General features: G+C 41.8%; 1 protein-coding gene across 1 annotated transcript in view; it reads right to left on the bottom strand.

The window, feature by feature from the left end:
* The window catches only part of antxr2a (ANTXR cell adhesion molecule 2a), a 70,891-nt gene extending 67,557 nt beyond the window's left edge, over window positions 1-3,334 (bottom strand). The window contains exons 1-2 of the mRNA XM_076104750.1: window positions 2,804-3,334; window positions 372-443 (exon numbers count right to left, since the gene is read on the bottom strand). Coding sequence (XP_075960865.1) covers window positions 372-443; window positions 2,804-2,976 — 245 coding nt within the window. The 5' untranslated portion in view covers window positions 2,977-3,334. The remainder of the gene's footprint in view (window positions 1-371; window positions 444-2,803) is intronic.
* Window positions 3,335-24,462: the final 21,128 nt, after the last annotated feature.

Raw genomic sequence — 24,462 nt, 5'->3', positions numbered from 1 at the left:
CCGAACGTTTCAAGACGGGGTTTTTAACGAATTATGTGCAGCAAAAAAACGTCATGGATTTTTGCAATTTGATAGTTTGTAAGAAAGCAGGTGTGGGCTGCGTGTCGTAGGATCTTTAATTCTAGACGTTTGTCGGATAAAGAAAACAAAACTGATGTAAAACAAGAAAGGCGTTTTGCTCCTTCAACCAATCAGCTCATTTCACTTGACCCGTCATATTTAAGAGATGCATGCAGATGAATATCCTTTCTTGTAATTTCTGTTGTTTGAATCATTGCTCGACTTCGCTCCATGCAATATCTGCAGGTCTTATTTCAAAACATGAGAATTATGAAACCCTGAAACTCTGTTTTTGGGCACTTTGGACTCACCTCACAAATCTGTCGGTGAGGTTCCTCACAAACGAGTAAATCTCGACCCAGTTATCGGCGACACTCCCGGACCTGAAAGGATAAAACACAACAAGAAGAAGTCAGTTAGCAGCTCGTCAGTAGCAGCAGATTGTGTGTGCTGGGGAGTCGGATACTGTACAGAGTTTGAGCTTCGTACCGCAGCCACAGTTGATATTAACACCAGCCACATGCTGGATAATTGTGCCGACGAGTCTGTTCTATGGCAGCTGGTGGAACACAGGCGCTTTGCCTTTCTGAAGATCTACTTGGCTGGTAGACTTGGACTTTATTTCCCAAAACAAAAAGGTAGAAATCACCAAAGTCTCGGCCGACATTAGCAATGAGGCCCAACTCTTAACGCTGATGTACCATAAGACTGTGAAAAGACTAAAGTCTGGCCCAACGCTGACGTAACGCTGCAGATTTCTGCAAATCCTGCAGCACAACTTGCTGACATTAGGATGTTCGTCTTATCAGAACCATCAGGAAGTCAGAGTGGAGATACTTTATCCTGCAGGGACAAAGTGAACCTTCAAAGAGACGAGCTATTCGACCCTGACGGAGCTTCTTCTGCAGAATAGGTTTTTTACATCACCAACATAAACATGCATTGCATTTGTAAATCAAACAGATCCCTAATTCACAAACGTATGCATGCTCTCGGGTCTAACTTGAGCCAATAATCTCGGTCATCATCCGGTAATTTTGACGAGGGTGAGGTCGTTTTTTTTTTTTTTTTTTTTTTTTTTTAAATGGGTCAGAGGAGCAGCGCTTCAACTCAACGACCCGGAGCAACGGCAGGTCTCCAGAACCGGGGGAGGACAGGATTAGAACCAGTCGCTGTCAAAGCTGAAACTCCTCCTAATATATTAGGAGGCTTCTTTTTTTTTTTATTTGCATGACGCTACTGCAAAGCGTTGCTGAACTGGCTGAATGTGGCTCTGCAGCGTGTGTGTGTGTGTGTGTGTGTGTGTGTGTGTGTGTGTGTGTGTGATGCCTTCAGCAGACACAGGAAGTTTACAAACGGTGATGCAATTCTTTCCTGCTAGTTTGCATGATTAACAAAACAACGTTCGAGGACTTCTCAGTGTGTTTAAGGTCGGACTTGTGTTGATATTTAAGGACTCAGATGGCCGTGTGTTAAGGTAGAATAATGTTATTTTATGGGACAGAGAAGATTAAAAGAGTGGGGTGCAACTTCTCTTGAAATTGACAAAGAATAGACATTTTTTATAACTCTTCAAATGATGCAACCTTAACAAAACATGGGTGAATTTATCTATACAAGTATTTTGAAGTACTACTCATTTTCTTTGTTATGGTGAGGAAGGAAGACATGACGAACACTTCTTGATATTGTCAGTATTTTGTTTCCCGTACATGACAAAGAGCTGCCAAACCTCATGACATCATGTGACCAACTATTCTCCTCAGAGACAGCATGGCTACGTGTTGGTTAACCTGAATACGTGGATGAAACTAGTTGGTTAGTGTCAGGGAGAGGTAGTGGTCACGGTTAGACCTGTGTGGCTCCATGAGGTTACTCAGAGTCCTCTCCTCCTCCCATGTGACCACTGAGCATCACAAGACTCCAGCCAATCAGGGACAAGCATCACTTGTGTGTATGATGAGGGTGAGGTCAGGACTCAAGGTCAACTTCTTCCACACCAAACATGTATTAACTGTCCTATCTGAGGACATTAAGGACATACTCTTTAGTAAAATGACTTCCATTTATGTTGACTTATTTTGGCTAAAATTTGAGCTGTGCTTCAGAAAAGAAACTTTTTTTAGCAGATTGTATTTGCCAGGCCTGGGAGGGAAGGCAGCGTATTTTTGTTTAGGACCAAGCGGTGAAGTAACCTGTAATTTAGTTATTAAAATAAACGTAATGAAATGCGTGTCCGCTGCAGCTGTGTTTTGGTGTCTTATAAACCAATGATTGTTGGGCACGTTACGTGCATGACACAGAAATAAAGATATAATCTATCCATCTATGGATGTGGCTGTGAGCACTTGGATGTTATCATGATGAAACAGGAAGGGGCCTTTCTCAAACCATTGCCATCTCTGATTTGGGCATATTGTACCATTCAGACTTCTCTTTTATTAGATACATGTTGACACTCTTGTCCATATGGTTTCCATGTGAGAGGAGTGTCCATATCATTGTGACACCCAACACTAGCACTATGGTGTTGAACTCAATTTGGGGTTAAAAACAAACAAAAAAACAGTATGTGTGCAGTGCCAAGCATTTCCCTAATCAGGTCACAGAATATAACGGCTCACAGAAACCAGCACCACACCTGGTCACAACCTTCCCCTCCCACAGGCAAACTAAACAGTTTTACAACTAAAATAACAGCTTTTTAACAAAAGCAGACAAACATTCTCTCTCTCTTACTTACTTGTCTAAAACAAAGTAGAGGTCGTAGGCTCCGTGACATGACGCTTCTTCCGCCCAGCAAGACGAGGCAAACAACCCCAGGAGGAGCACAGCGACCGCCGCCGAAGTCCACCGACTCTTTCCGGAAAAACGTTCCCCCTCCGTGGGGGAATAACGTGACAACTTTTCCAACATATTTTTTTTTTTTGCCACAGGAATTGCAGTAAAAAGTCTCGAGTTGAAGAAAAAATAAATTATAATTAAAAATAATAAATAGCCTTTCGAAGACAGTTTCACAGCGTGCGCATCCCACAGTGAGAGGAGCTACATTGTCGAAGTTCCTCCAAAAACAACCGAGTTAAACCGATTTGAAAACCTGCGAAATAAAGGAAACCACCGCCCTGACGTCACCAGCCGTGAGGTTTCTTCATCTCCCTGACTCACCGTTCACTCAACATCCCCAATAAACACAAAACGGTCTCCTGAGCTCACGTGGACCCTCGTTTGAGGGGATAAATCACTGCTGCGCGAGAACAAACTTCACCGAGCTGCTACAAAGTATAAACTCAGGAGGAAGAAAAGTTAGGCCTCCTTCAAGTGCTGCTTTCAAAGCTCGGGTTTCTGAGTGCTGCAGGAGGGACTTTATTTTTAACGCAGTTGGAAATGATTAAAAGTAATGCTGTAATATGAGTCATGAAACTTATGTTGTCAGTAGAATAAATATGTAATTTATACAAAGAAGAGAGACAATATGTGAGTTGAGTAAAACATATAAACTATAATATACAGCCATGAAACTTCCTCAATTGATTACTTTTTTGAAAACAATACATTTTTGCATTATAAGTTTTCTGGATTCAATGAATCCGGCTATGAATGATATATGAACAAACCCCTCTTTAAAAACCTTTAGAATATACTGGAAAAAACTCATTGGGAGAAAACGGCCTTTAAAGATATGTATTAAAATAAATGTATGTAAGAAATGTATAACATGACATTGGAGTGTATAGGGTAAAACATTATCTAATGCTAACTTTTGGTGAATTTGGGATACATCTACAGGTGCAAATAGACAAAGTAAAACACTTAAATGTGTATTTTGAATGTTTTCTTTCCATCATCCTGAAAGAAAACAAGTAATGGAAGCAACATCTAAACCTCAGAACGTCAGATTACTGATGCATTCATGTTAAATCAGCATTTTACTTTCGTAAGGATTTAGTCTCACTACTGCATTTCATAAAAGGTCAAAATAGTGACACGGTGATCACAGATTGTTTGGTTCTTCATGCTCGCCCGGGTGTCGAGCAAATCTTTCCAACGGCACTTCAAGGCCTCGTCAGTTTCCAGTTCAGTGCGCATGCGCATGATGTAACCAGCTGTTGGACTTCTGCAGAGCCGGAGGTCCCAGTGCACACACCCAATAACATCTGTATCTTCTGTACAAAGCTACTTAATCATGTTGCATTAACAATATCCACACAGGTCAGAGCTCAGGCCAATCAGGAGTTTAGTTTTTATTTTATTGTTCTTCAGACTATTAATGAGCAAGGCACTGCCATTGCAGGAGGTTGGGGGTTTAATTCCCATCAGCCACATGTATGAATGTTTATTTTTACTTTTATTTCATTGTATATTATTGTTTTGTTTTCACTTATAGTTCTTTCATTTTTCTTTAACTGAATTATACACAGAGCCTTTATTGTTTATTTTATATATATTTTATATTTATCTATATAAATATATAGATATAAATATATTTATCTATATAAATATATAGATAAATATATTTATCTATATATACATATATTTGTGTCACTCCAGAGGCAACTAAAGACCTGCTCCTTCATGAAACAAAAATGTAATTTGTGTTGACTAAAACCACATTGTTCTCGTAGATTTTTGGCAGGTAAACTATCTCTTGTTGTACGGTTGTAATTAACACAGAGAGAGGACCTATCAAACTAAAAGATGATTTCCATTTCTCATTTTCAAGCTACGATTGATTACAGAACCACGCAATCTGCTCAGGCATGGGAATGAGTATCTTCTACTTTACATTCTTTGACATCCAGGCTGAGAGCCTCTCATTGAAGCACAGATATCAGCTTGAACAGTAATGAACACGTGGCGAAAAAAAAAGCAGGCATCCAAAACTCATTTCCCAATAAAGAGAGAACAGTCACTCTAAAGGAAACAGAAAAGTATTTTGGCTCAGTGACACCAGGAAGAGGTTACAGATGTGAAGTCTGCCATGTGTGAAATCTAAGATGTTTCACAAAAGATGTTGCATAAAGACAAATTATGCACTTTAGCATAAAAAATATTTGCTATATATTATTTTTGGAGAGTGCGACGTGTCTTTGTGGGCCCCTCTGTGTTTCTTTTCTTCCTTCTTTTTCAGTTTTTCTAACTCACATGTGGAAAGTGGGTGACGACCCTCATATGACCCGAAAATCCTTCAATAACACACGACAGAAATAGACGCAAACATGTATTTTCACTTTTCCATGGTAACACAAAATACCTCATTGACAGCATTGAGCATCACAGATTATGCAACAGTACAGGAGCATGGGGGACTTTACTGTTCAACATTTAATTAAAGTTTCCTTTATACTCAAGGCACATTATGGAAGCTGCAAGTGCCTCCACCCTCGGCGTGGATGGCTCATTGTGCCATTTTTAAATCCCCCCGTCCCTTGGCAGACTCGGTGCATTTCTCTACTCATTGATCTGCACCGAGCTGAACCTCTAAACCTTGGCAGCGCAGCGTGGAGCTGCATGAACCGAAGCCTTCCTCATCCATTTAACCAAACGCAACACGAACATGTGGCCAAGTGGCATTTAAAAAAAACGAATACAAGTCTTCCAGAAGGATGATGCAAATGTTCTGACAGTCGTCACACAGTTATTGACTCAAGATGAGTAATTATGTTTCGTAACTCCTGCACATCCGACTACCTTCTACCCCCTCAGGTTACAATAAACGCTAATGACACCTTTCCTCATGTTGTGTGGTTTTTAGGACATGCAGGACATTCCAGGTGCCTCTTGTTTGAACAAGGTGTGTGTAGCAGATGGAGGAAGTGACTTCAGGCTATGGAATTATGTAAAAGCACCGACATGCACTGGAAGTGAAAACACCACCGCTGCTGTTGAGCTCTATCTGTTTCACCTGCTCGTGCTGCGACGAATGTTCTCAATAAAAAAGGGTTTTAGGTATTTATTGTGATTTCTGTAATACGTGTAGGTATATTTGTTACAAGGTATGTTTATTATTATGGATGGCACCAGCATTGAAATCTATGCAAATATAACAACGTGTCCTCATACGTCTGGAATAACTTTTTCATGAGTTTTCGTGCAAAAGTCCAGCAACACACACGCAGGCTTTTCAAAATAATGTTCCATCTTCACTGGAAACAACTTAGTTAGATTCAGGCAACAAAACTACTTGGTTAGGTTCAGGAAAAGATCGTCGTTTGGGTTGAAACAACCACAGAAGTGCCGTTACTTAAGTGGAGAAGTTACGTGATAAATCAACGGTGACTTCTCGTTTCACACGTGACATGAACAGCGGTCTCCTGGGTGAAAGACTGGTGTTTGTTTGACCCGTCCGCCTCGGCCATAACTACCCTGTTTGGGTTTTTGCGTTCATGATTACATAAATTACATACAAATGGATTTCTTGGGATGTAGCCACAAGCTTCAAAGTCAAACCAGTTGGCAGGAAAAATGTCGACATTGTACTTTTCTGCGAACCAGGGGATACGTTGAATGTCGATGTTTCTGAATCAAAAATACATTTCATGAATACGTTTCATATCAGCCACAATGTCACATGTTAATGTTGTGAAACACTTGGTTAAAGTAAGAACAAAGATCATGGTTTTTGTAATAACATCTGACAGACCTGGATGTCAGTTGACATGATCAAGTTTCTGTCACCACAACTTAATATATTCATTTTGTTGAGTTATTTTTTGCCTTGATCGAATGGATTCATCTTTTTTTATCCCTTTAAACTTCATATATGATTAAAATGTGTTTCCCTGGAGAGCTTCATTGTGCAGTGCTGGTGTAGAGACACGGACTGTGAGGGACACACTTGCATGTTTTTGTCATGAAAACCTATAAATGTATAAAATATTGAAAGCTGGCCACAGGCAACGCTATAGAACTGCAATTTCTTCTAAAAAAAGGTGAACTTTCAGAAAGTTCTCTTGCTCAAACCATTGAAACACGTAACACACAAAGGAACTGCATTTTCTTTTGTTTTGCCTCCGTGTGAAAACTGCGCTGTCACACAACTCCATATCAGCGAGGTAATTACCACTAACACACCTCATCAAATCTGAATAGTCCAGAGAACAGCGACACACGAGTATAATTATCTGGCAAATCAAAGTATAATTAGATTTTAATTAGAATGTTAATTCTTTTGCACGCTGTTTGGTTTCAGTATATGCTACCTAACTCGGTGTACCCTGAGCAGGGCTCCGTAAAACGAAGGGAACGGGAAAAAACAAGCACGTTTTTGACTATTGTGTTGGGAAATCCATCGGCTTGAGAAAACAGTTGCAGTGCATTGATTCGTCACGGGGCTCTTGAGCTGGAGGTGAAATCAAAAGTGACAGTTAAAACAACAACTCTAATTTATGGAAGCAGTGAAGTGTTGAAGCTAATCACGAGATGAAGCCATGACTAAAACGCAAAAGTGCAACAACAAACACATATTTGTATTTGTCAAGAAAAAGAAAAGTTTCCGTCGACAATCTATCCTCAAACACAATGGACCACGGGGATCCATAGAAAGCCTATGAACCTTTGACCTCTTTCTTTAGAATAATTATTTTCTCATTTATTCATGTGAGGAGAAATTGGCTCGAGAAATGAGGAAGTCCCTTTAGCCTAGCTTAGCACAAAGACTGAAATCAGGGGGAAACAGTTATAGTTAAGGATGTGTTTTGACTGATATTTAAATATTTTAAAAAACGATTATTTCTGAGGCACAGCTGTTTTATTTGACTGGTGTTTCATGAAGTAGGAGGATGAATGAGCAGGTGTTTGGAGCTCCACTTTCAGAGTTGTATTTGTTTTTTCGTCTCCGTTTGTCCTCCGTCTCCTCACTTCATCCTTCCTCAAAATCAAAGTGGGGTGTTGCTCATAGTGATGATGAACTGCTGCGTCTCCACTCTTTCAAGTACATTTCAAGGAACTTCTATCCTCATTCAAATCAGGGACAATACAGTAGATGTTTTCTTTACTGTAACCACTTGTGAAACAAACAATTGAGAGCACTGAACCAGCTTCCTGCTCTCTGTGACTCGGCGTATTTAAGTGTACAGTAAATATTTATTTACTCTTCTACGTCTTGTAGGCTGTACTCCTTCGTCCTCTAAAAAGTCCTTGAAGTTAAAAACTGCTGCAAGTTGATGATGCTTCATCAAGAAGGAAAAAAAAAAACCTCGTTATCGATAATTGGAGAGGCGTCAGAAAATCAGAGCACCTCAAGAAAACCAACCAAAGAAATATTAGTCACAATAAGAAAGATCCACCGAGCCCTAATGGCGTCTATAACTCATGATTACCGTAATAACTGTTATTTTAGCTTGTTTCTCCTCCTTTGAGAAAGCATTGTTTGTCACTAATGGCATCTTAAGTTGAAATTGAGTGCCTTGCCCGCAAGTAAACAGCATCTATCAATCATGACTTGAGGCCAAGTGTCAAAGCACACAAAAGCCAAAAGTGTGTGTGTGTGTGTAATGAGTGTAGTGTGTGTGTGTGTGTGTGGGGGGGGGGGGGGGGGGGGGGGGGGGACTCAGACATGTGTAAATGGTGATTTTGCACACAGTGACTTTCTTTTCTTGTTTTCAACAAGCCGGCATGTAAACAAACAGTTACTGGTGTTACAGAAGATGAGCCGCCATCTTGGAACATCTCAACTAAAATGTTTTTTAAATCTGTATAATATACAGGATTGGATTTATTATTATTTCAGCATGGTGGTTTGTTCATATGTGCAATTACTTGTAGTAGTAGTGTTTGCTGCTGCTGCTTTGCACACTTGTTAGTTGTATTTTATTGTTATTTTATAATACTTCTGTTCACCGGTTGCAAAAAGTCTAGATGGCGACGGCGAACTCGCCAAACTCGAGGCTTCATCAGTCCACAGATCAATGGGTGACGTCACGACGACTAAGTCCACTTCTTATATACAGTCTACGGCTTAATACTACGTCTGACTTCCTCCTTTGCTCCCATCATAATTGCTACAGACACTCGAGGCTGCCACCGTACTTAACGTAAATATAATACGTAATACCTATACAGTTGTTTTGTCGTTGAGGGTTGGATATGCTGTATCTTTAAACAGATAACAGTTAACAACATTTGGAGAACTATAGTTGTCAAACTATAATTTGGCATTATAAAGATGTTTGTGCACTACGTCGCTCAGCTAAAGCACATGTCCTCGTCGAGTCCTCGGAGAAAGACGTTAGCATTCAGAGACGGACGGGCAGCCAGGCATCGTCCAGATAATGAAATGAATCCACGTTTGATCCTCCCAGCATCTCCCGGTAATTGTTCTTGATTCCCCCTTTGTGTTTCACGCTTGACTCCCCACTCATATCAGGGCCCGCGTATGAAGACGTGCTCGTTCCCCCTATCAGTGACAGCAGAGTTCAGTGATTAACAAATTAAGGATCTTCTTTGCCTTAATCCGTCTCGAGGCTTTTATTCAGCTGGCTCCTACAGAAACATGTTTGGCAGTGACAGCACCTCTGCTCCCACGTTTAATTGGTTTAGAGGGAAATCGGGATAAATACGCTCTCAGACGGGGCGTCGGGGAGGGCTGGATGAGGGGGAAACAGGTGATGAAGTCGTTTCAGAATTACCTTTTCAACTTCTTTCACTGCGCCGTTGAGACGGCGAGGATTTCTTTGGCGTGGAGTATCATGGGAGGAGGCGAACGCCTGTGTGAGGACGTATGGATTAATTTCGGGAAACATTAGGCTGAACAGATTAACGTCAAAGTAGAAACACAGTGGTTTCCTGATGTTGAGCAGTGGGGATGGGGCAGTGCAAGGTTATATTAAAGTTGAATTAGTCAAAGATGGAACATGATGGGATAGTTTGCACTGTCGTTTAAAATCTTTTAAATTGGACTATTTTCATTTTTGCTACGTGACGAGTGATCTGTTGAGCAGTCCATCACTTTAGTCAAGTCTCAGCTAACTTTGAATCAATTAACTCTTAGGTAAGCCCCGCCCCCAAGTGTCAGAGCTACATTACCAAGGAGCCCACACTGTCACTAACTGCACTCTGAAGAAATACTATCTAATCTAAGAGAAGCAGATAGAAGGGTCTACAACATGTGTTTGAAGGATGTCAAACTGAATCAGCAGCAAAAAACAGGTTAAAAAGATAAAGATAGAAGATAAAGCTACAGATCACAGTGTGAACGTAAACCACCACATCACCTGGAGATCGAGACAGAAGACAATGAAATGAAGGAACAACACTGTTCCTCCTTATTCTCTGTTACAATCATTAAAATACATTCAGTATACCTTCAGTAGCTAGCGTAGCGTAGGAGTGCTAACGTTACTTGTATGGTGGGCTGATTAGGAAGGAAGGAGATAAACCTGTGGAGCTAACATTAGCAGAGTACATTAGCACATCTTTAACTAACGTTAGCACTTCTACGCTACGCTAGCTACTGAAGGTATACTGAATATATTTTGATGATTGTAACAGAGAATAAGGAGGAACAGTGTTCTTTCATTTCATTGTCTTCTGTCTCGATCTCCAGGTGATGTGATGGTTTATCGCGTTGTGCGATTTTATACAAAGTCAATGCAAAGATGCAAGTCGTGCCTGATCCCTCGATTGAGTAATTAGTTTGGCGCTCTTTCTCTCAGCGTTTAGGTTCTCCTTCATCACTGATCACTGATGTCCTGACTAAAGTAAGATATCGTACCAACCGTTGGTTGAAAGCATTGGTCTAAACCAGAGTCTATACAGTCTATACAACATAGATTCAACGTGTCACGTGATTTGCAGAAACAATCAATCCCAGCCTTCTTTTTTCTGGTGACTGGGTTGCATTCAGATGTAATCAGAAGTGACAAATGAAAGCTTCCTTTCCTCTGTTAAGATTGTACTTAATCGTAGCACTTTAAATTGTAACTTTCTTCATTTTAATAATGTTATCCTCAACACCTGCTTTCCTTAAAAATCTGATGTACAGTGAATACCTCTCGGTTCAGACACCGCAGCGATGGTCTGTACACACACAACGATCAGTTTGCATCCATCTCTCTCCTCTGTCTCACCCCCCCCCCCCCTCCTCCCCCTCTCTGTGTTTTATTTACTTGGCTGACATGCAGCCTTCGCGCTGGCAGCCTTGTCCATCAAAAGGCACCTGCTCCTGGTGATTGTTTGCTCACCTTCCTGTCCAGAGCATCTGCAGATGAGTGTAAGCGATGTTCCGCTCTCACCAGCATTTTTTTTTTTCTTCCTCCACTCTGATGAAATGTCCTCCAGGCTGACGCGGCCCTCTGTGCAAAACATCAGGTCAGCGCGGCGTCCTGAGGCAGGCTCGTCTCTGGAGAAGTCGCTGAATTTCAACATTGTATTACATTAAACAGTATTTTGTTGAGTCTCCCCGCATGAGTGTGTAAGTTGGGAGTTCAGAGTATTGCTCAAGGAGGTTTCATAATGCATGACTGTTGATTGACACACTGCTGATGATCACACAGCTGATCCTGTGAACTTCCAGGTACAAGACGTCCTCTGATATCAGACCTCTCTACTCAACATATTGGTCCTGCAAAAGACATCCAGAGGGCAAAGAAATACCTCATTCATTGTGGGTAGCATGCCAACGCTGAAGGTTCGCGCACGGTTAACGTTGTGAAAAGATTGGAACAGTGGTTAACTTAGTGAAACTGTTGGCTTTAACATTGGAACACCTGGTTTTAATGTTGTGAGACGGCCACAGTTAACGTTCAACCACGTAGTTACCGTCAAACGGTCGTGGTTAACGTTGGAACGATTGGTTAACGTTGTGAAACGGTTGGTACACTTGATTAACATTGTAAAAAGTTGCGGTTAACGTTGGAACACGTGGTTACGGTAAAACGGTCGTGGTTAATGTTGTGAAACGTTTGGAACGATTTGTTGGCGTTAAAAAAGTTTGAACGGTTAGCACATTTTGTGAAACGTTTCAGTTAACGCTGGAACACAAGGTACCGGGCTTTCAACTAACTCCAATGTGAAACCCATCCGTGTCATTGTTGGAAGCTCAGAGGAGCGGCTGAACTAAAGAGCGAGGATGTCCGAGTAGGGAGGTTGGACGGGTCAAACAAACAGGACTTTCATCCAGGAGACCGCTGTTTGTGTCCAAAGTAAAACCAAATCAACATTGAATTTTTCCACCTTAGAATGTTATATAACTTCTGTACTTAACGCCAGTTACGTAACAATCAAACTTATGTTATCTTATAGACGTACTTCTTTTAGCCCAAAACCACGATATTTTCCTAGGCCTAACCGAGTATGTTTGTTGCTTAATTAAACCTTAAAAACGAAGTTAACCTTTGTCGGAAGTTTATCATGAAAAGAGATGATTGTAACAAGCAGAAAACTGACACGAAGTCCCTGACACATTTAAAAACTGACGCTAGAGGGGAACCTAGAGCGTCATAGTTTGAAACACTGACCGAGCTGTGATATTTGACACGTTGGGAGTGAGAATGTGTTGCAAAAACATAAAGGATCACAAAACACTTCCCCCTCTTGTACGATGCGAGATGCGGTGGGGAAAAAACAACACACAAAATACACTTAAGCAGAATTTATAGTTCCTCGGTTTTGTGGTTCTTGGACGTTTAAATTCCTCTTTCTCCAGGAGGAAAATGACTGATAGTGGTCACAGACACACTGGTCCTACGTGGATGGGGACTGTGTGTTTCAAATGATGAGAAACAACAGGACAATGAGTTACAACTACATTGAGTAATGCACAACCTTTATCAACCTCTGTTGGCAAACAGTTGCCATTGCAACAACCAGAGAGACTTGATTTCCTCTGAGACAAGTCTTCTCACGCCTCCATTGGCAGGATCTTCCAAAAGAGAGTACAGGCTGGAGAATCACGACTAAAAGCTTGTATATATAATCACCTGGTGAACAAAATAGTCCCCGTGCAGGTATGCAAATGTTTTTTGTTGCTACAAGGCAGCAAATATGTTGCTAACATGCCTCTTTAGGTTGAGATTCACCGCCAAAGAAATGTTGGAAAATTTGCTGCGTAGAGTTTTTAAAAAAAGTAGACGATGGAAAATGAAGGTTAACTTCACAAATATCCAAAGTGTGTATGTGTGTATGTGTGTGTGTGTGTGTGTGTGTGTGTGTGTGTGTGTGTGTGTGTGTGTGTGTTTGACTGAATGAGTACATAAGAGGGAGGGAAGCAGTTGAGCGGAACAAAGAGAGACAAAGAGAGCGAAACAGCAAGAGCGCGGGTCGCTGATGTGAAACCAAAGCGGACGAGGCTCTGCAGTAGCTGTTGCTTCACATGTCAGGCTGCGGCGCTGCTGAACACTGACGGGGGCTGATTGGAGAGCGCCATCCCCCTTTTTACAGCTTAATGACTGTCCCACAGCACCCTGTCCCCTCGGGGGGGGAAAACACTTTTCTTTTTTTTTTAAAGAAGAAGGAAGTGCATGAGCCTTGCTGTCGCTTAAGTTGGCAGCAAATAATCCGTCCAAGCCTCGTCACCTCCAGTGCAACCCACGATCCCCCCCCCTTCCCTTCTCCTCGTTCCACCAGCCCCGGTTCAAAACTGCCCCCGGGCGCTCGGAGCAAGATAGCGAAGAAGAACAATTGCCGTGTTCACAGTTCATCTTGCCGATGTTTTTTCCAGCCTGTCACGGGGAAGTCTTTGCACTTTTTCCAGCGTTAGAAGAAAACTTGCTGGCACATTGTTGTTGTTCTCGTGGCTCAGGAGAGGCTTCGACCTCGCATGACCTCACAGGGTCTTTTTTAGCTTTCCCACCGCAAATAAAAGGCATCAACCAAATTGCGCCGATATTTAAGAAACATCAACACATTGTCCAAATCAAGACAGCAAACCTTACTCCTTTCAACCTCGACAAAGACCAGATCTTACCTTTCACAATAAAAGCCCTAGACATGTGATATTCACAGGGGAGTATTTTGCTTTTTGTGTTGTTTATTCGTTACTCCCTCGGTGTGTAGAGGCCTTAAGTATCACACACATGGCTGAGGTTTATGCTGGAGGCCTTTTGATCATGCATCACCTTTCAGTGACTGTACACTTCCTGTTTTAACACCTGTGGGCTGATATATATGGTCACCATGTGGTTCTGCTGGTGTTACGTTTCTTTTTTTGTGCCATTTTGTATCTAAAGACCACAATTCTCTGTCTTTGAATAGCTTGATTGTTTGCTAAATTGGTATTGTAAAAGGATCACCCCCCTCTTTGCAAAGAGATCTATTTACATAATATTTGACTGACTTTTAAGGCTGGTCCAGGAGTTTACCAAAGATTTGTATAATATTTTGAGGGTGTTTTTGAACGCCTCCATGTATCCTATTGTTTTCAATCACTCAACTCAAGCCCTTTAATCTCTGCTTGGAATGTTGCAGAAAAGTAAAAGTGTTACATTTAGTGGGGGGATTTTATTTACCCTATTTCTAATATGTCTTAAGCAGCCCTAAGAGTGCTCAGAAAGATGAGAATTTGAACTTCATCTTCTGATAAAGAAGGTGTGATATGATTGAAAGCTCCAGAAAAGCAACTAAACTGAATTTTTTGCATCACAACATTTCAAGATTTTTGAGCATTCCTGCTTTTTTTCACATGCACATACAGATTTATTTCAATTATTTTATATTACTGAGTTTTCATTGTTGTCGAGCTACAAATATAGCATCATATTCCTATTTAGTAGCGTCCAACATTGCAACAGTTTGATGATGTTGCTTTAAGATCATATCACAGACCTCATCCACCCACTTCCTCAAAATCCACCTCAAGTTTTAGGAGTTTATTTCACTGTATTCTTGACGTGGATGCAACGTGATGTTAAATGTGATGAGATGTTCACTTCATCTGCTCCCCTGGCTTTGGCTGAAAAGATGAAGAAATCCCCCCCTGTTCTCAGCGCTTTAATGGATTTACCTAAGCAGTCACACTTGAGTTCACGCACGGACATACCTCCTCACTCAACTTGACAAGCTTGCCGCTCCGCATTTACTCTGACGACCAGGAGTATCTAACGCATGTGACAAAGTCCTCAGACAGACCAGGGCGGTGGTTGGTGATGGTGAGGGAGGGGAGGGGGGGGGGGTCACATCTCTTGACAGCTGCCATTTTCAGTACCGTGCTTCGCCCCACCATCGTAGCCAGCCGACCGCCAAGTCCCCATCACCTTTTTCTACTGCTTAGGTTTTCCAGAGCGCAGACCAGAGACAGCGGAGGCAGTTGCAGCGGTGTCGCCAGAGATTAGCAACGCGGCCTTGAGGGCCAGCAGGCCTCCAGGCGAACCCGAGTGATAGCCGGAGAAAAAAATGTAAATCAAAAATACCCAAACTTTGTGCAGAGTCAGAGATGAGGGTGAGGTGGAGAGGATGTTTCTGCCTGATGGCTGCTAAAGTTCAAGATCTAGTGTGACGGCAGAACCGAAATGTAACAGACACACAATGTGCGTCTTGTCAAATCTAAACCTCATATTACTGCAAGATTTTTAATTAATTTAGTTAATTTTAATCTTTATCATCCTGTATTACATGTCTGTAACTTCTTGCCGGTAGGGTATGGTAATATTAAACTTCTTCAAGGTATCCCTCCTCAAGTTCAAACCGATGAGGCTTTTTAATTGAGCTTGAAAAGACAGAATCCCTTCAAAGTTACAAGATCAGTTGCAGATGTGTTTTTGGATCTCACTTCTGCTGTCATAAGTGGACCTTAAGCTCAATCACCATTGTGTTACCTCAAGACGATAGATAGTGACTTAACAGACATTTATTTAAAAGAAATTCCTAGAAATTATTACTTTAACACATTCAGAGTGAAGAATGGAAAGTTGTATTTACTACAATTTATGTATTTCAAGAAAAGGAAGTAGAGTAAAACTCTTTTCTGTCTTCCAATGGAGACAAACATCTGTGGGTTTTTGACAAATCTCCCTACGACGTTCATTTAGTAGCTCTTCTGGAGCTTTAAATTATATCACACAATCTTCCTCAGTAGATAGAGTTTGCTCAGCTGTCATGGAGTTATCATTTCCAATTGCCTTGGCACTTTAAAGGTGAGTTCAGACAGAAAGTGAAGTGCAAATTTAACAGCTGGACCATTTGTGTTTATTTGCCCCAAACAGCCAATGTATGAACTAGACGTTTGCTGAAATTTGCATCCAACCACATCATTCCATTGACTTTAAATTGTTCTTCGTGCTCTGTCTGAAAAGGACTTAACATCTTAGTTCGTCCCATACTCGGCTTCATTGGCTTCACTCGGCAGAACAGGACGTTGCCGCCTGCTTTGCCTAAGTTTTGCCTAAGTAGCCTCACAGAGCCGCTAGCATGACTATAGTCTTGTTTAATAAAGTAGGCTAGAGTAACAGGGAAGCTAGAAGGGCGTTTGGGGAGCGCAGATCTCCACCGAGGCCGTTTTCATAAGTGAAAAACATTGTGTGTATCTGGGCCTTGATTCGGATCTGCTCCTAAATATAAGGGGTTCTTCTTTCGTCCATGCTACACCCTTCCGCAAGGTTTCATGGAGATCTTGCCTGTAGATTTTGCGTTATCCTGCTGGCAAACAGACAACAACCGAACCAAGAACATCAGTGGAGGTAATATAAGGATCGATAACGGAGGCGCTTTTAATGTTGAAATTGTTGAATTGAAACCTTCTGTGGTATTCAAAGAGCTTCATGGTACGGATGAACTACAGATGGATTAATGTGCTGGAAATATTTAGTTTAGAAAGGAAATATCTATTTGTCCCTCTGTTTTCATTTCCTGAGGCTCTAAAGTAAAAGACCAAGCCAATAATTGAGATTAATCTTGGACAAAATTTGACAGAAAATTCCCTCCCGCTGTGACAAACTGACAGTGTTGATGAGGGAAGTCACTACTCATATGAGCTAAGACACTCTGGCTGAGACACAAGTGAATCTCTGCTCCCCACAGATCTCAGAAGTGTAATCAATAACCTCAGCGCGTTCCCTCTCCGCCAAGCCCGAGTGAGAGAAAACACATGTTGTAGAAGTATCAGAGCATTCATGAATAATCATGCCAGACCGAAACTGCAGAAGTGAATTTGGTTTGTTTGGAGGGCATGAAACACAAATATTCATCTAACGTCAACTCTTGTAACCTAGAAAGCAGCAAAACAAACAGAAAATAACAATGAGAACTGTAGTTTAGTAGGAGGCAACATGACGGGCATCATCCTGTTTGTTTCTTCTGTGAACGTTTAGCTTTACTTCAGCTACAATTGCATTCTATTGTTTTCCCTCCCTGGTATTTCCCTCAGGTTCTCATTATCTTCATCTCTTCATCGAGCTCCTCTTGTACAAGATGTTCTAGCTGTTGTAGAAGTCTTTGAGAGAACTTGAAACTTAAGACTTAAATCTTTAAGCGGAGTGGAGAAACTTTTGCCACGTCATGGGTCTTCTTGGAAGATTAAATATGTCCCAGAACAAGTTAGGACGTAAACATGGTTCCTGGCGTGTTAATCCAAATCAATATTCATGAAAACAAGTTTTATAAATAATGATATGTAAACAAGCAAATCAAATAATGACATAAATAATAACTATGGCAGTTAAACTTCATGCTCAGTACAGTTGGAAAGAGCAGATTCGATGAGTGAAAATAAAGTAAATCCAGAGATAAAGTTATTTTTTTATCATAATCATTTTAGGATATTTAGTTTAGAATTTGTATTTCATTTAAAGTTCTTGGCACCAACGTTTGGTTTGTCGGCTTTCTACTGTATGAACCGAGGTAAAAAAAACATTTGTAGGAAATGTCTTATAAAGTGAAACCTATTTTCAAAGTTTGAGGCTGTCAGAAAGGTTTTCAGTTCAGCGTATCTTCTCCGTGTCTTTACATCACCCTGTGAGCCTCCAGAGGACCATCAGCTATAACAAGCTCCATCTCAGCCCGGAGTCATGTCCCGGTAACGTACACCAGAGCGCCGCATCGTGTCCCTTCACGTGGGATCTCTTTGAGGACAGCACACACAGTTCTTTCTTCTCCATCTCGGACTACTGTGTGAACTTTTAATGCGATTACCGGCCACATAGGATGACATGAGTCCAGGCCACGGCGTCCGTTTTCCCCCCAAAAGCGAACATAAGAGGTTTGGATGGATGATGGGCAAATATCCCCTGCACATCCCTCCTGGCAATCACTCCAGCCTCTTTCTCTGGTCATCCTCTAATTTCCAAAGGGTCACTAATCTAATATTAAAGGGCTGTGACAGTAATGAGCGCTGCGGATGTGTGCGGTCCGAGGCGGCGGGATTAAATGAGCGCACTTACAATACCAGTAAAACTCGGGGGCCAATCTCAGCAATATTTAGCCGGACGTTGAGCTGCAGTGCCTGAGCCTCAAGTCACGTTAGCTTAACACCAAACGCCACTCAAGAACAAGGGGGTAAGGGAGGTGTGTGTGTGTTTGTGTGTAACGCTCCGTTAGAAGCTCGAACCGAGGCCTAACGTTTCAACGGGTCACGTTCTTGGCTAAGCGGGGAAACATTTGCTGCTTCCCCCTCGAAATCTTTCGCTCCAACCTTCCCCGGAGCGGTTTTCAGCGGAAATACCTTCAGTTTCTTTTTGCAAACAGTGAGGTTGAATAACCAGGGACTCATTCATCCCCGCTGCAATTACAGCAGATTGCTTAATTTGCACATGAAATTAGGAGGGCCTCTCACGTCAGGCTTTTGCACTGGACATTTTGCTTTATCTGATAATCAGTTTGATTCTAAACTCTTTATGCAGACCAAGTTTTGCTAAAAAAAACAATTTAGAATTGAGTTTTTTTGTCACAGCCATTCCACACTCTGATGCCTTTTTTTTTTTTAATCCTTCGCACACTCTCTTTCAATCTCCGCACACTTGAGGCCAAGAATATGAGACCAATTAAAACTTGGTCCCACATACAGCCGTCCTCTCTGCTGGCAGGCGTCCTGCTAACACGTTGCACATTCTTTGCTCCAGAAAGCCTTGCGCTCAGCACCCCATCGCCCCACCCCCCCCAAAAAACCACCCCACATAAGACAAACAGGGACTGGTGGTTCAGGGATGCGTGCCAGCCTCAGACAACAACAAAGACAAAGGAGATCACAGTGGGAATTAGGGGATTCCCCAGAGAGCAGAGGGGAGGATGTTGGTGGTTATGAGGTAAATCTGCTGTGAAATCTCACCCCCCCCTCGATGTAGAAAGTGTGGAGGACGACGCCCGTCTGCTCGGCCCACTGACGTGACAGAGAATGAGGTCGACGAGCCACGGGTGCGTGACCCCGGAGTGAGTCCGGGGAATAAGGTGCCCGGAGGGGGGTTTGGGGTCGATGCGGCGCTTCGTTAAAAACCAGGGGTCACTCATTAAGGGCAGGGTCCTTTCCTCGGCTTAAACGTCTTGAAGGAGAGGGGGGCTTCAAAGCGATTATGGTCAGACATGGTTATCCATGTCAACCAGGGTCAAGAGTTAAAGGATCCCTGGTGACTGCCGGCATGTCCTGGGATGGTGTCCCACCCCCCCACCACCCCCACCAACCTCAGCCCCTTTAGCTCCCTGCGAGGCATCACAGGAAGTCCAGAGGGATTTATTCTCTTATTAATTAATGCCACCACTCAAGTCCTGCAAGCCATATGGTACTGAAACAATTTCTAGAAAGGAGTGAGTTGGGTTTTTATTCAGACTCTCATCCTGATTTATAGGACCCCCTCAAAATGATGTGTTAGCCATGGAACACTACTATGTATTTGTATATAATAATATAATATATAATATATAATACTGTGGTCAGACAAAAACCTTCTCATTGTGTCATACAATTTTGCAGCTTTAAGGCTTCAAGGCCAGAGAGAAAAAGAAAAATCACCATCATGTCAAAGCTTTTGCAGCTGCAGCAGGGAAACACAAAGCAGCAGCATTTTATTTGAGGGGAAAATTCTGCTTTTTTAAATAACTATTAGACCATTTCTTACAGTTTGTTAGTAACAGAAATATGGCGGAGTGCAACAGCTTGTCAAGCTTTGTAAGAACATCAACCACCAAAGATGGAGAATGCAACCTAAACAAAGTGACTCCAGATCTGTGAGTGGATAACCAAGTGGCCTAATATATTTAGTGTCCAGATATAAACATGTATGTGTGTAACGTTCCACCAGAGAGACATCAGGAGCTACAAGTCACCAGATGATCAACTCTGTTCTCTGTGTTCATGAACAGAACGTCAGACTCCATGAAGACACTCAGAGCTTTCACTTGATTCTGGTTTAACACACAGTCCAGTGGTAGTCAACACGGTTAACAGCTTGAAGCTGTAGACGCTGCTGGTGTTTCAGTTTCACTAGTGACCGTGTTAACTGGTGACTCAGTAGAATGAGTCGTGGTTACTCGTAGTGACGTCAGCTGTTGAACACACACATAGAACATGTAGGTGTCCTCGTAAAAGACTTTAATCAGTTTTCAATATCTGTGTTTATTATCTACCAACCATTTGTTAACGTGGTCACTGGTTAAACTGAAACACCTGTTGCTCTGAAACAGTCCTGATCCTGTCTGAATTCTGTTGAACTTGAGTCCGTTCTTGGAATATCGACTCTGACAACCGAACATGAAACAATCAGACATTCAGATGCTGTTAACAGTTTTAATTCAATGTTTAAAGCTCGATAACTCGTCTGGATGTTTGGGGGGAAACAACGCTTACACTGGCTGTAAAAGGGTCTATAGGTAGATAAGAAGGAACTCCATTTTATCCTTCATTCATCCTGCATGACAACTGAACAAAATTCATGCTCTTTTGATTTTCGCAGCAAATCAGATGAATTCCTGCGTGACTTCCTGTTCGGACCCGAGCCAGAGCGGCAATGTGGCGAAAACGTGTCACTTCCGTCACAGCTGCATCCGTGCTGCACATCTCTGTGTCTGCCACGTGCATTTATTAGCACTTCAAAGAACGTCCACGATGGAGGTCCTCCTCCTCCTCCTCCTCCTCTTCCTCCTCCTCCTCCTCCTCCTCCTCCTCACTGAGGCCTTCATGTCGTTGTCAAAACAGCTCGTTAGCTCAGAAACCGGCACTTTTTCAATTGGTCTTTTTGAATATTTCTCACCGGACAGGTTCGGGGAAGAAAAACTTTTCTCACTGAACGACTGTCTTCAGAGTCTGCATCGGTTTGAATTTTTTCTTTTTTTATATTCAGTTTTTTTTTGTCTGTCAACCAGCCTTTCACCCCCCTGAATCCTCATCCTCTGTTCTCTCTCTGTGTTTTTTTTGTGTCTCTTTGAGATGAAACTTTGATGCCAGCTGAGCTCCCCGTGCAGGGAGAGTGAGACGCCCCCCCCCCCCCCCCCCCCCCAAACACAGACTTCCAATGCCCTCCACTCAGCAGCTGTGTCCTACTCTTTGCTTTAAACACAAACACACACACGCCCTGCTCCGCCCGGGGACCCCCGGCTGTGTGTTTGCTGCTGAGGGGGGCTTTGATTTGCTGTTTTGTGCGGCGGTCCTGCAGCCGGCCCGGCCCACCGCAGGTTCTGAGGGGTCTGGTGCTGCTGACAGACCCTCCTCAAGGCATTCCACATCATTTGTCATCTTCATCTCGCAAAAAAATGTTTTTATGTGTGTGTGTTGCTCTCGGCTGCATCACAACAGTCCCCTCCCGAAACGATTTCAAACAGAAGTTTAGCATTAAAATTGGCGACATGAGCTTTTACTCACACAGGACTATTAGTATGATGTTCATGCGTTATCCTACTGAGTTCAACCACGGCTGTGCACAGAGTAATGACGCTCACTGACTGTGTGGGCCATGTGATAAAACACTGTGAGGTTACAATTACCGGTTTGGGTTTTTTAGTGTTGTTTCTAACCAGCACAACAGGAGCACAACATAATATGTGTTTGTCAAATTGTTTTATTTGTCTTACTTATATTCATAATTTTGTTTGGTATTTTGTGTTTTAAATGTTTTTTTATGATACTGCTTGGTGATATTTATATGCTTTTAGTTTGAAATGTATGTAAACTTCCTGCTGCTGGGCCTGTGATTGTTGGGCCAATCCCAATGTCCCCCCTAAGGCCTTAAACCCTGAACCCTCAGGGACACCTGTTAAATGGTGGAGTGTGAGAGGCTGCGAGGGCCGGAAATGGTAGAAATACAAATGGGACAGCACTTAGTTGCGACATATCATCGAGATGTAGCTACTGGAACCAGTGGTGTGTCTGAGGAGGAGGAGGAGACCCCCAAACAAGGTAATAAAGACCCAAGTAAAGGGATTTTATACCTCTTGTATTTGTTGGTGATGGTTTAAAATATTTTAGTTGGGAGTTTAATCTCTTATAATTCTGAGAATTAAGTCAGAATTATGAAATCAAAGTCCACATACAAAATCAAACAAAGTCAGGAAGGTTTACCACATCAAAATTAAACAAATGTTCATCATTTTAACTGTCTGTACATCAGAATATTTCAGATTTTTGTCTGGTGTTTCATCAGCAAATAACATTCTTGAAACATCATATTATGTACAAAAGAAAAGAAAATGTGACTTTGCACCTCTCCCAAATCAAACAGCTCACACAACCATCTTTGAAAGTGCCACCTTCAAAAACAGATTTCTGTTTGCACCACAATAATAAGGAAAATGGCGCCAGAATTTAAAATTGAAATGTCATTATTAGAATCAGTGGACATCCGAGGAAACTGTTTGTGGTTGGGGCTGAGATCCAGTGTGTGGGTATCTTTTGTTTGTACACATCTATACATTCACATGTTACACTCTCATGCTGCACTTACTTTTCTGTTTGGATCCACTAATTACAATAATGTTTGTATTCACTCAGAGCAACATTTCCCCTTCATCACATCTGACAACTGTCACGTGACAGACTTACTAACAAACTTTCTTTTTTTAAATTGGGGGAATTCAGTCTGTTTGAATCATCCCGCTTTCTATGAGACCTGGAGAGGAAAGACAAGCGGAGCATTTGAAGAGTTCGGGGGACGTTTTTTTTTGTTTGTGCCCAGACAGAGGCAGACGTGCAGCTCTCTTCCCAAAGAGTGTTTTTTCCCCGGGATGTGTAGGGGAGGATGCCCCGAGGGCAGAGGAACCTGGAACATTAAGCCATGCCACGGCGGCTCAGCGCAGCTCTGAGCCTTGAGCAGCTCTGGCAGCTTGCCCGGGGTGGAGGTGGCAGCGTGGGGTTGGGCACAGGTTTTTTGGGAGAACCCCTCCCCATTCAGCTCGCTCATTTCACTCTTCTGGGACACCCCCCATCCGAGGCGACGGAGATGTTTTTTGTCACTTTATTTTTTGGGGGGGAATCACGTATACGCCACAGAAGGGGAACAAGTTTATCCCCTTTGTTTGTTGTTTGGCTGTGTTGGTCCAGAGCAGAGAGCGAGCAATAATTAGAAAAACATTTTTGGAAGATGGATTGACCGACAGAAAATGTGTCACCGTCCCCTTTGAAAATGTCCCAAAAAATACGCCAGGTTGTTTCTTAGGCTCCTGGGAATTTAGCTGAAAAGCAATAAACAAACAGGATTTACACGACTGAATATCTGAGATCAGATTATTTTTAGCCTTATTATTTTATGTTTTTATTATCCTTCCTTATTTATTACATTTTTCTGTAGACGAATAATTATAAAAAAAAACATCCACAGAGCTTTTAGAAAAGGTGCCGAATGAAAGTTTTGCTTTTCCTGAAAAAAAAAGAAATATTACGATTGTGATTTCTGTGGAAGATATCAGACATTTAGTTACTGCGATCAAGAGTTTCAGTAGACGCCAGTTTGTGTGGAAAAAACTGATCATTCTTTCTTTAATTTCTGCTAATTAATATTATCTAGATCATTTCTGGTTAATTTCTGTGCCTTTATTTGTGTGCTTCTTGCTTGTTGATATGTTTTTGTTGCATTTTTCTAAATTATGTTTGTTTAGATTTCTTTTCTTTTTGAATTTTTGAATTTTACGCTACATAGGTTAGGTTTAGAAAAAAAACGTCACGGTTTAAAATAAGTATGTAAACTAAGAAAAACGTGGACAACGTAAGATAAGTACAGAAAACATGTCACAAAAAACATCAGTGAAGTAACTTCAAAATAACTCAACACCACTTTGGGACACGAACACCGGTCTCCTGGTTGAAAGTCCCGTGTTTGGATCTTATAAAGTCGTATGTGTCTGTACAATAAAATAAAATAAGAAATACTAAATGGTGTGATTGTTATCCATCCATATCTTTGGCCCATGAACCAATTTATTATCTCGGGAAATGTAACCAGAGGATGCAGGGTTTTACGTTTAGCTCCTTAACCTTTTCTATTTCCTTTAAGCCACTAGAAGCATTGAGAAATATTAGTCTGTATTGTTTATAATACTGTTGGAGCACATAATATT

This window comes from Anarhichas minor, unplaced genomic scaffold (genome assembly GCF_050575085.1).
Source record: "Anarhichas minor isolate MPS153535 unplaced genomic scaffold, ASM5057508v1 ptg000030l, whole genome shotgun sequence".
Classification (NCBI taxonomy): domain Eukaryota; kingdom Metazoa; phylum Chordata; class Actinopteri; order Perciformes; family Anarhichadidae; genus Anarhichas; species Anarhichas minor.
Note: the sequence above shows the minus strand (reverse complement) of the source record. Positions and strands in the feature narration are given on the sequence as shown.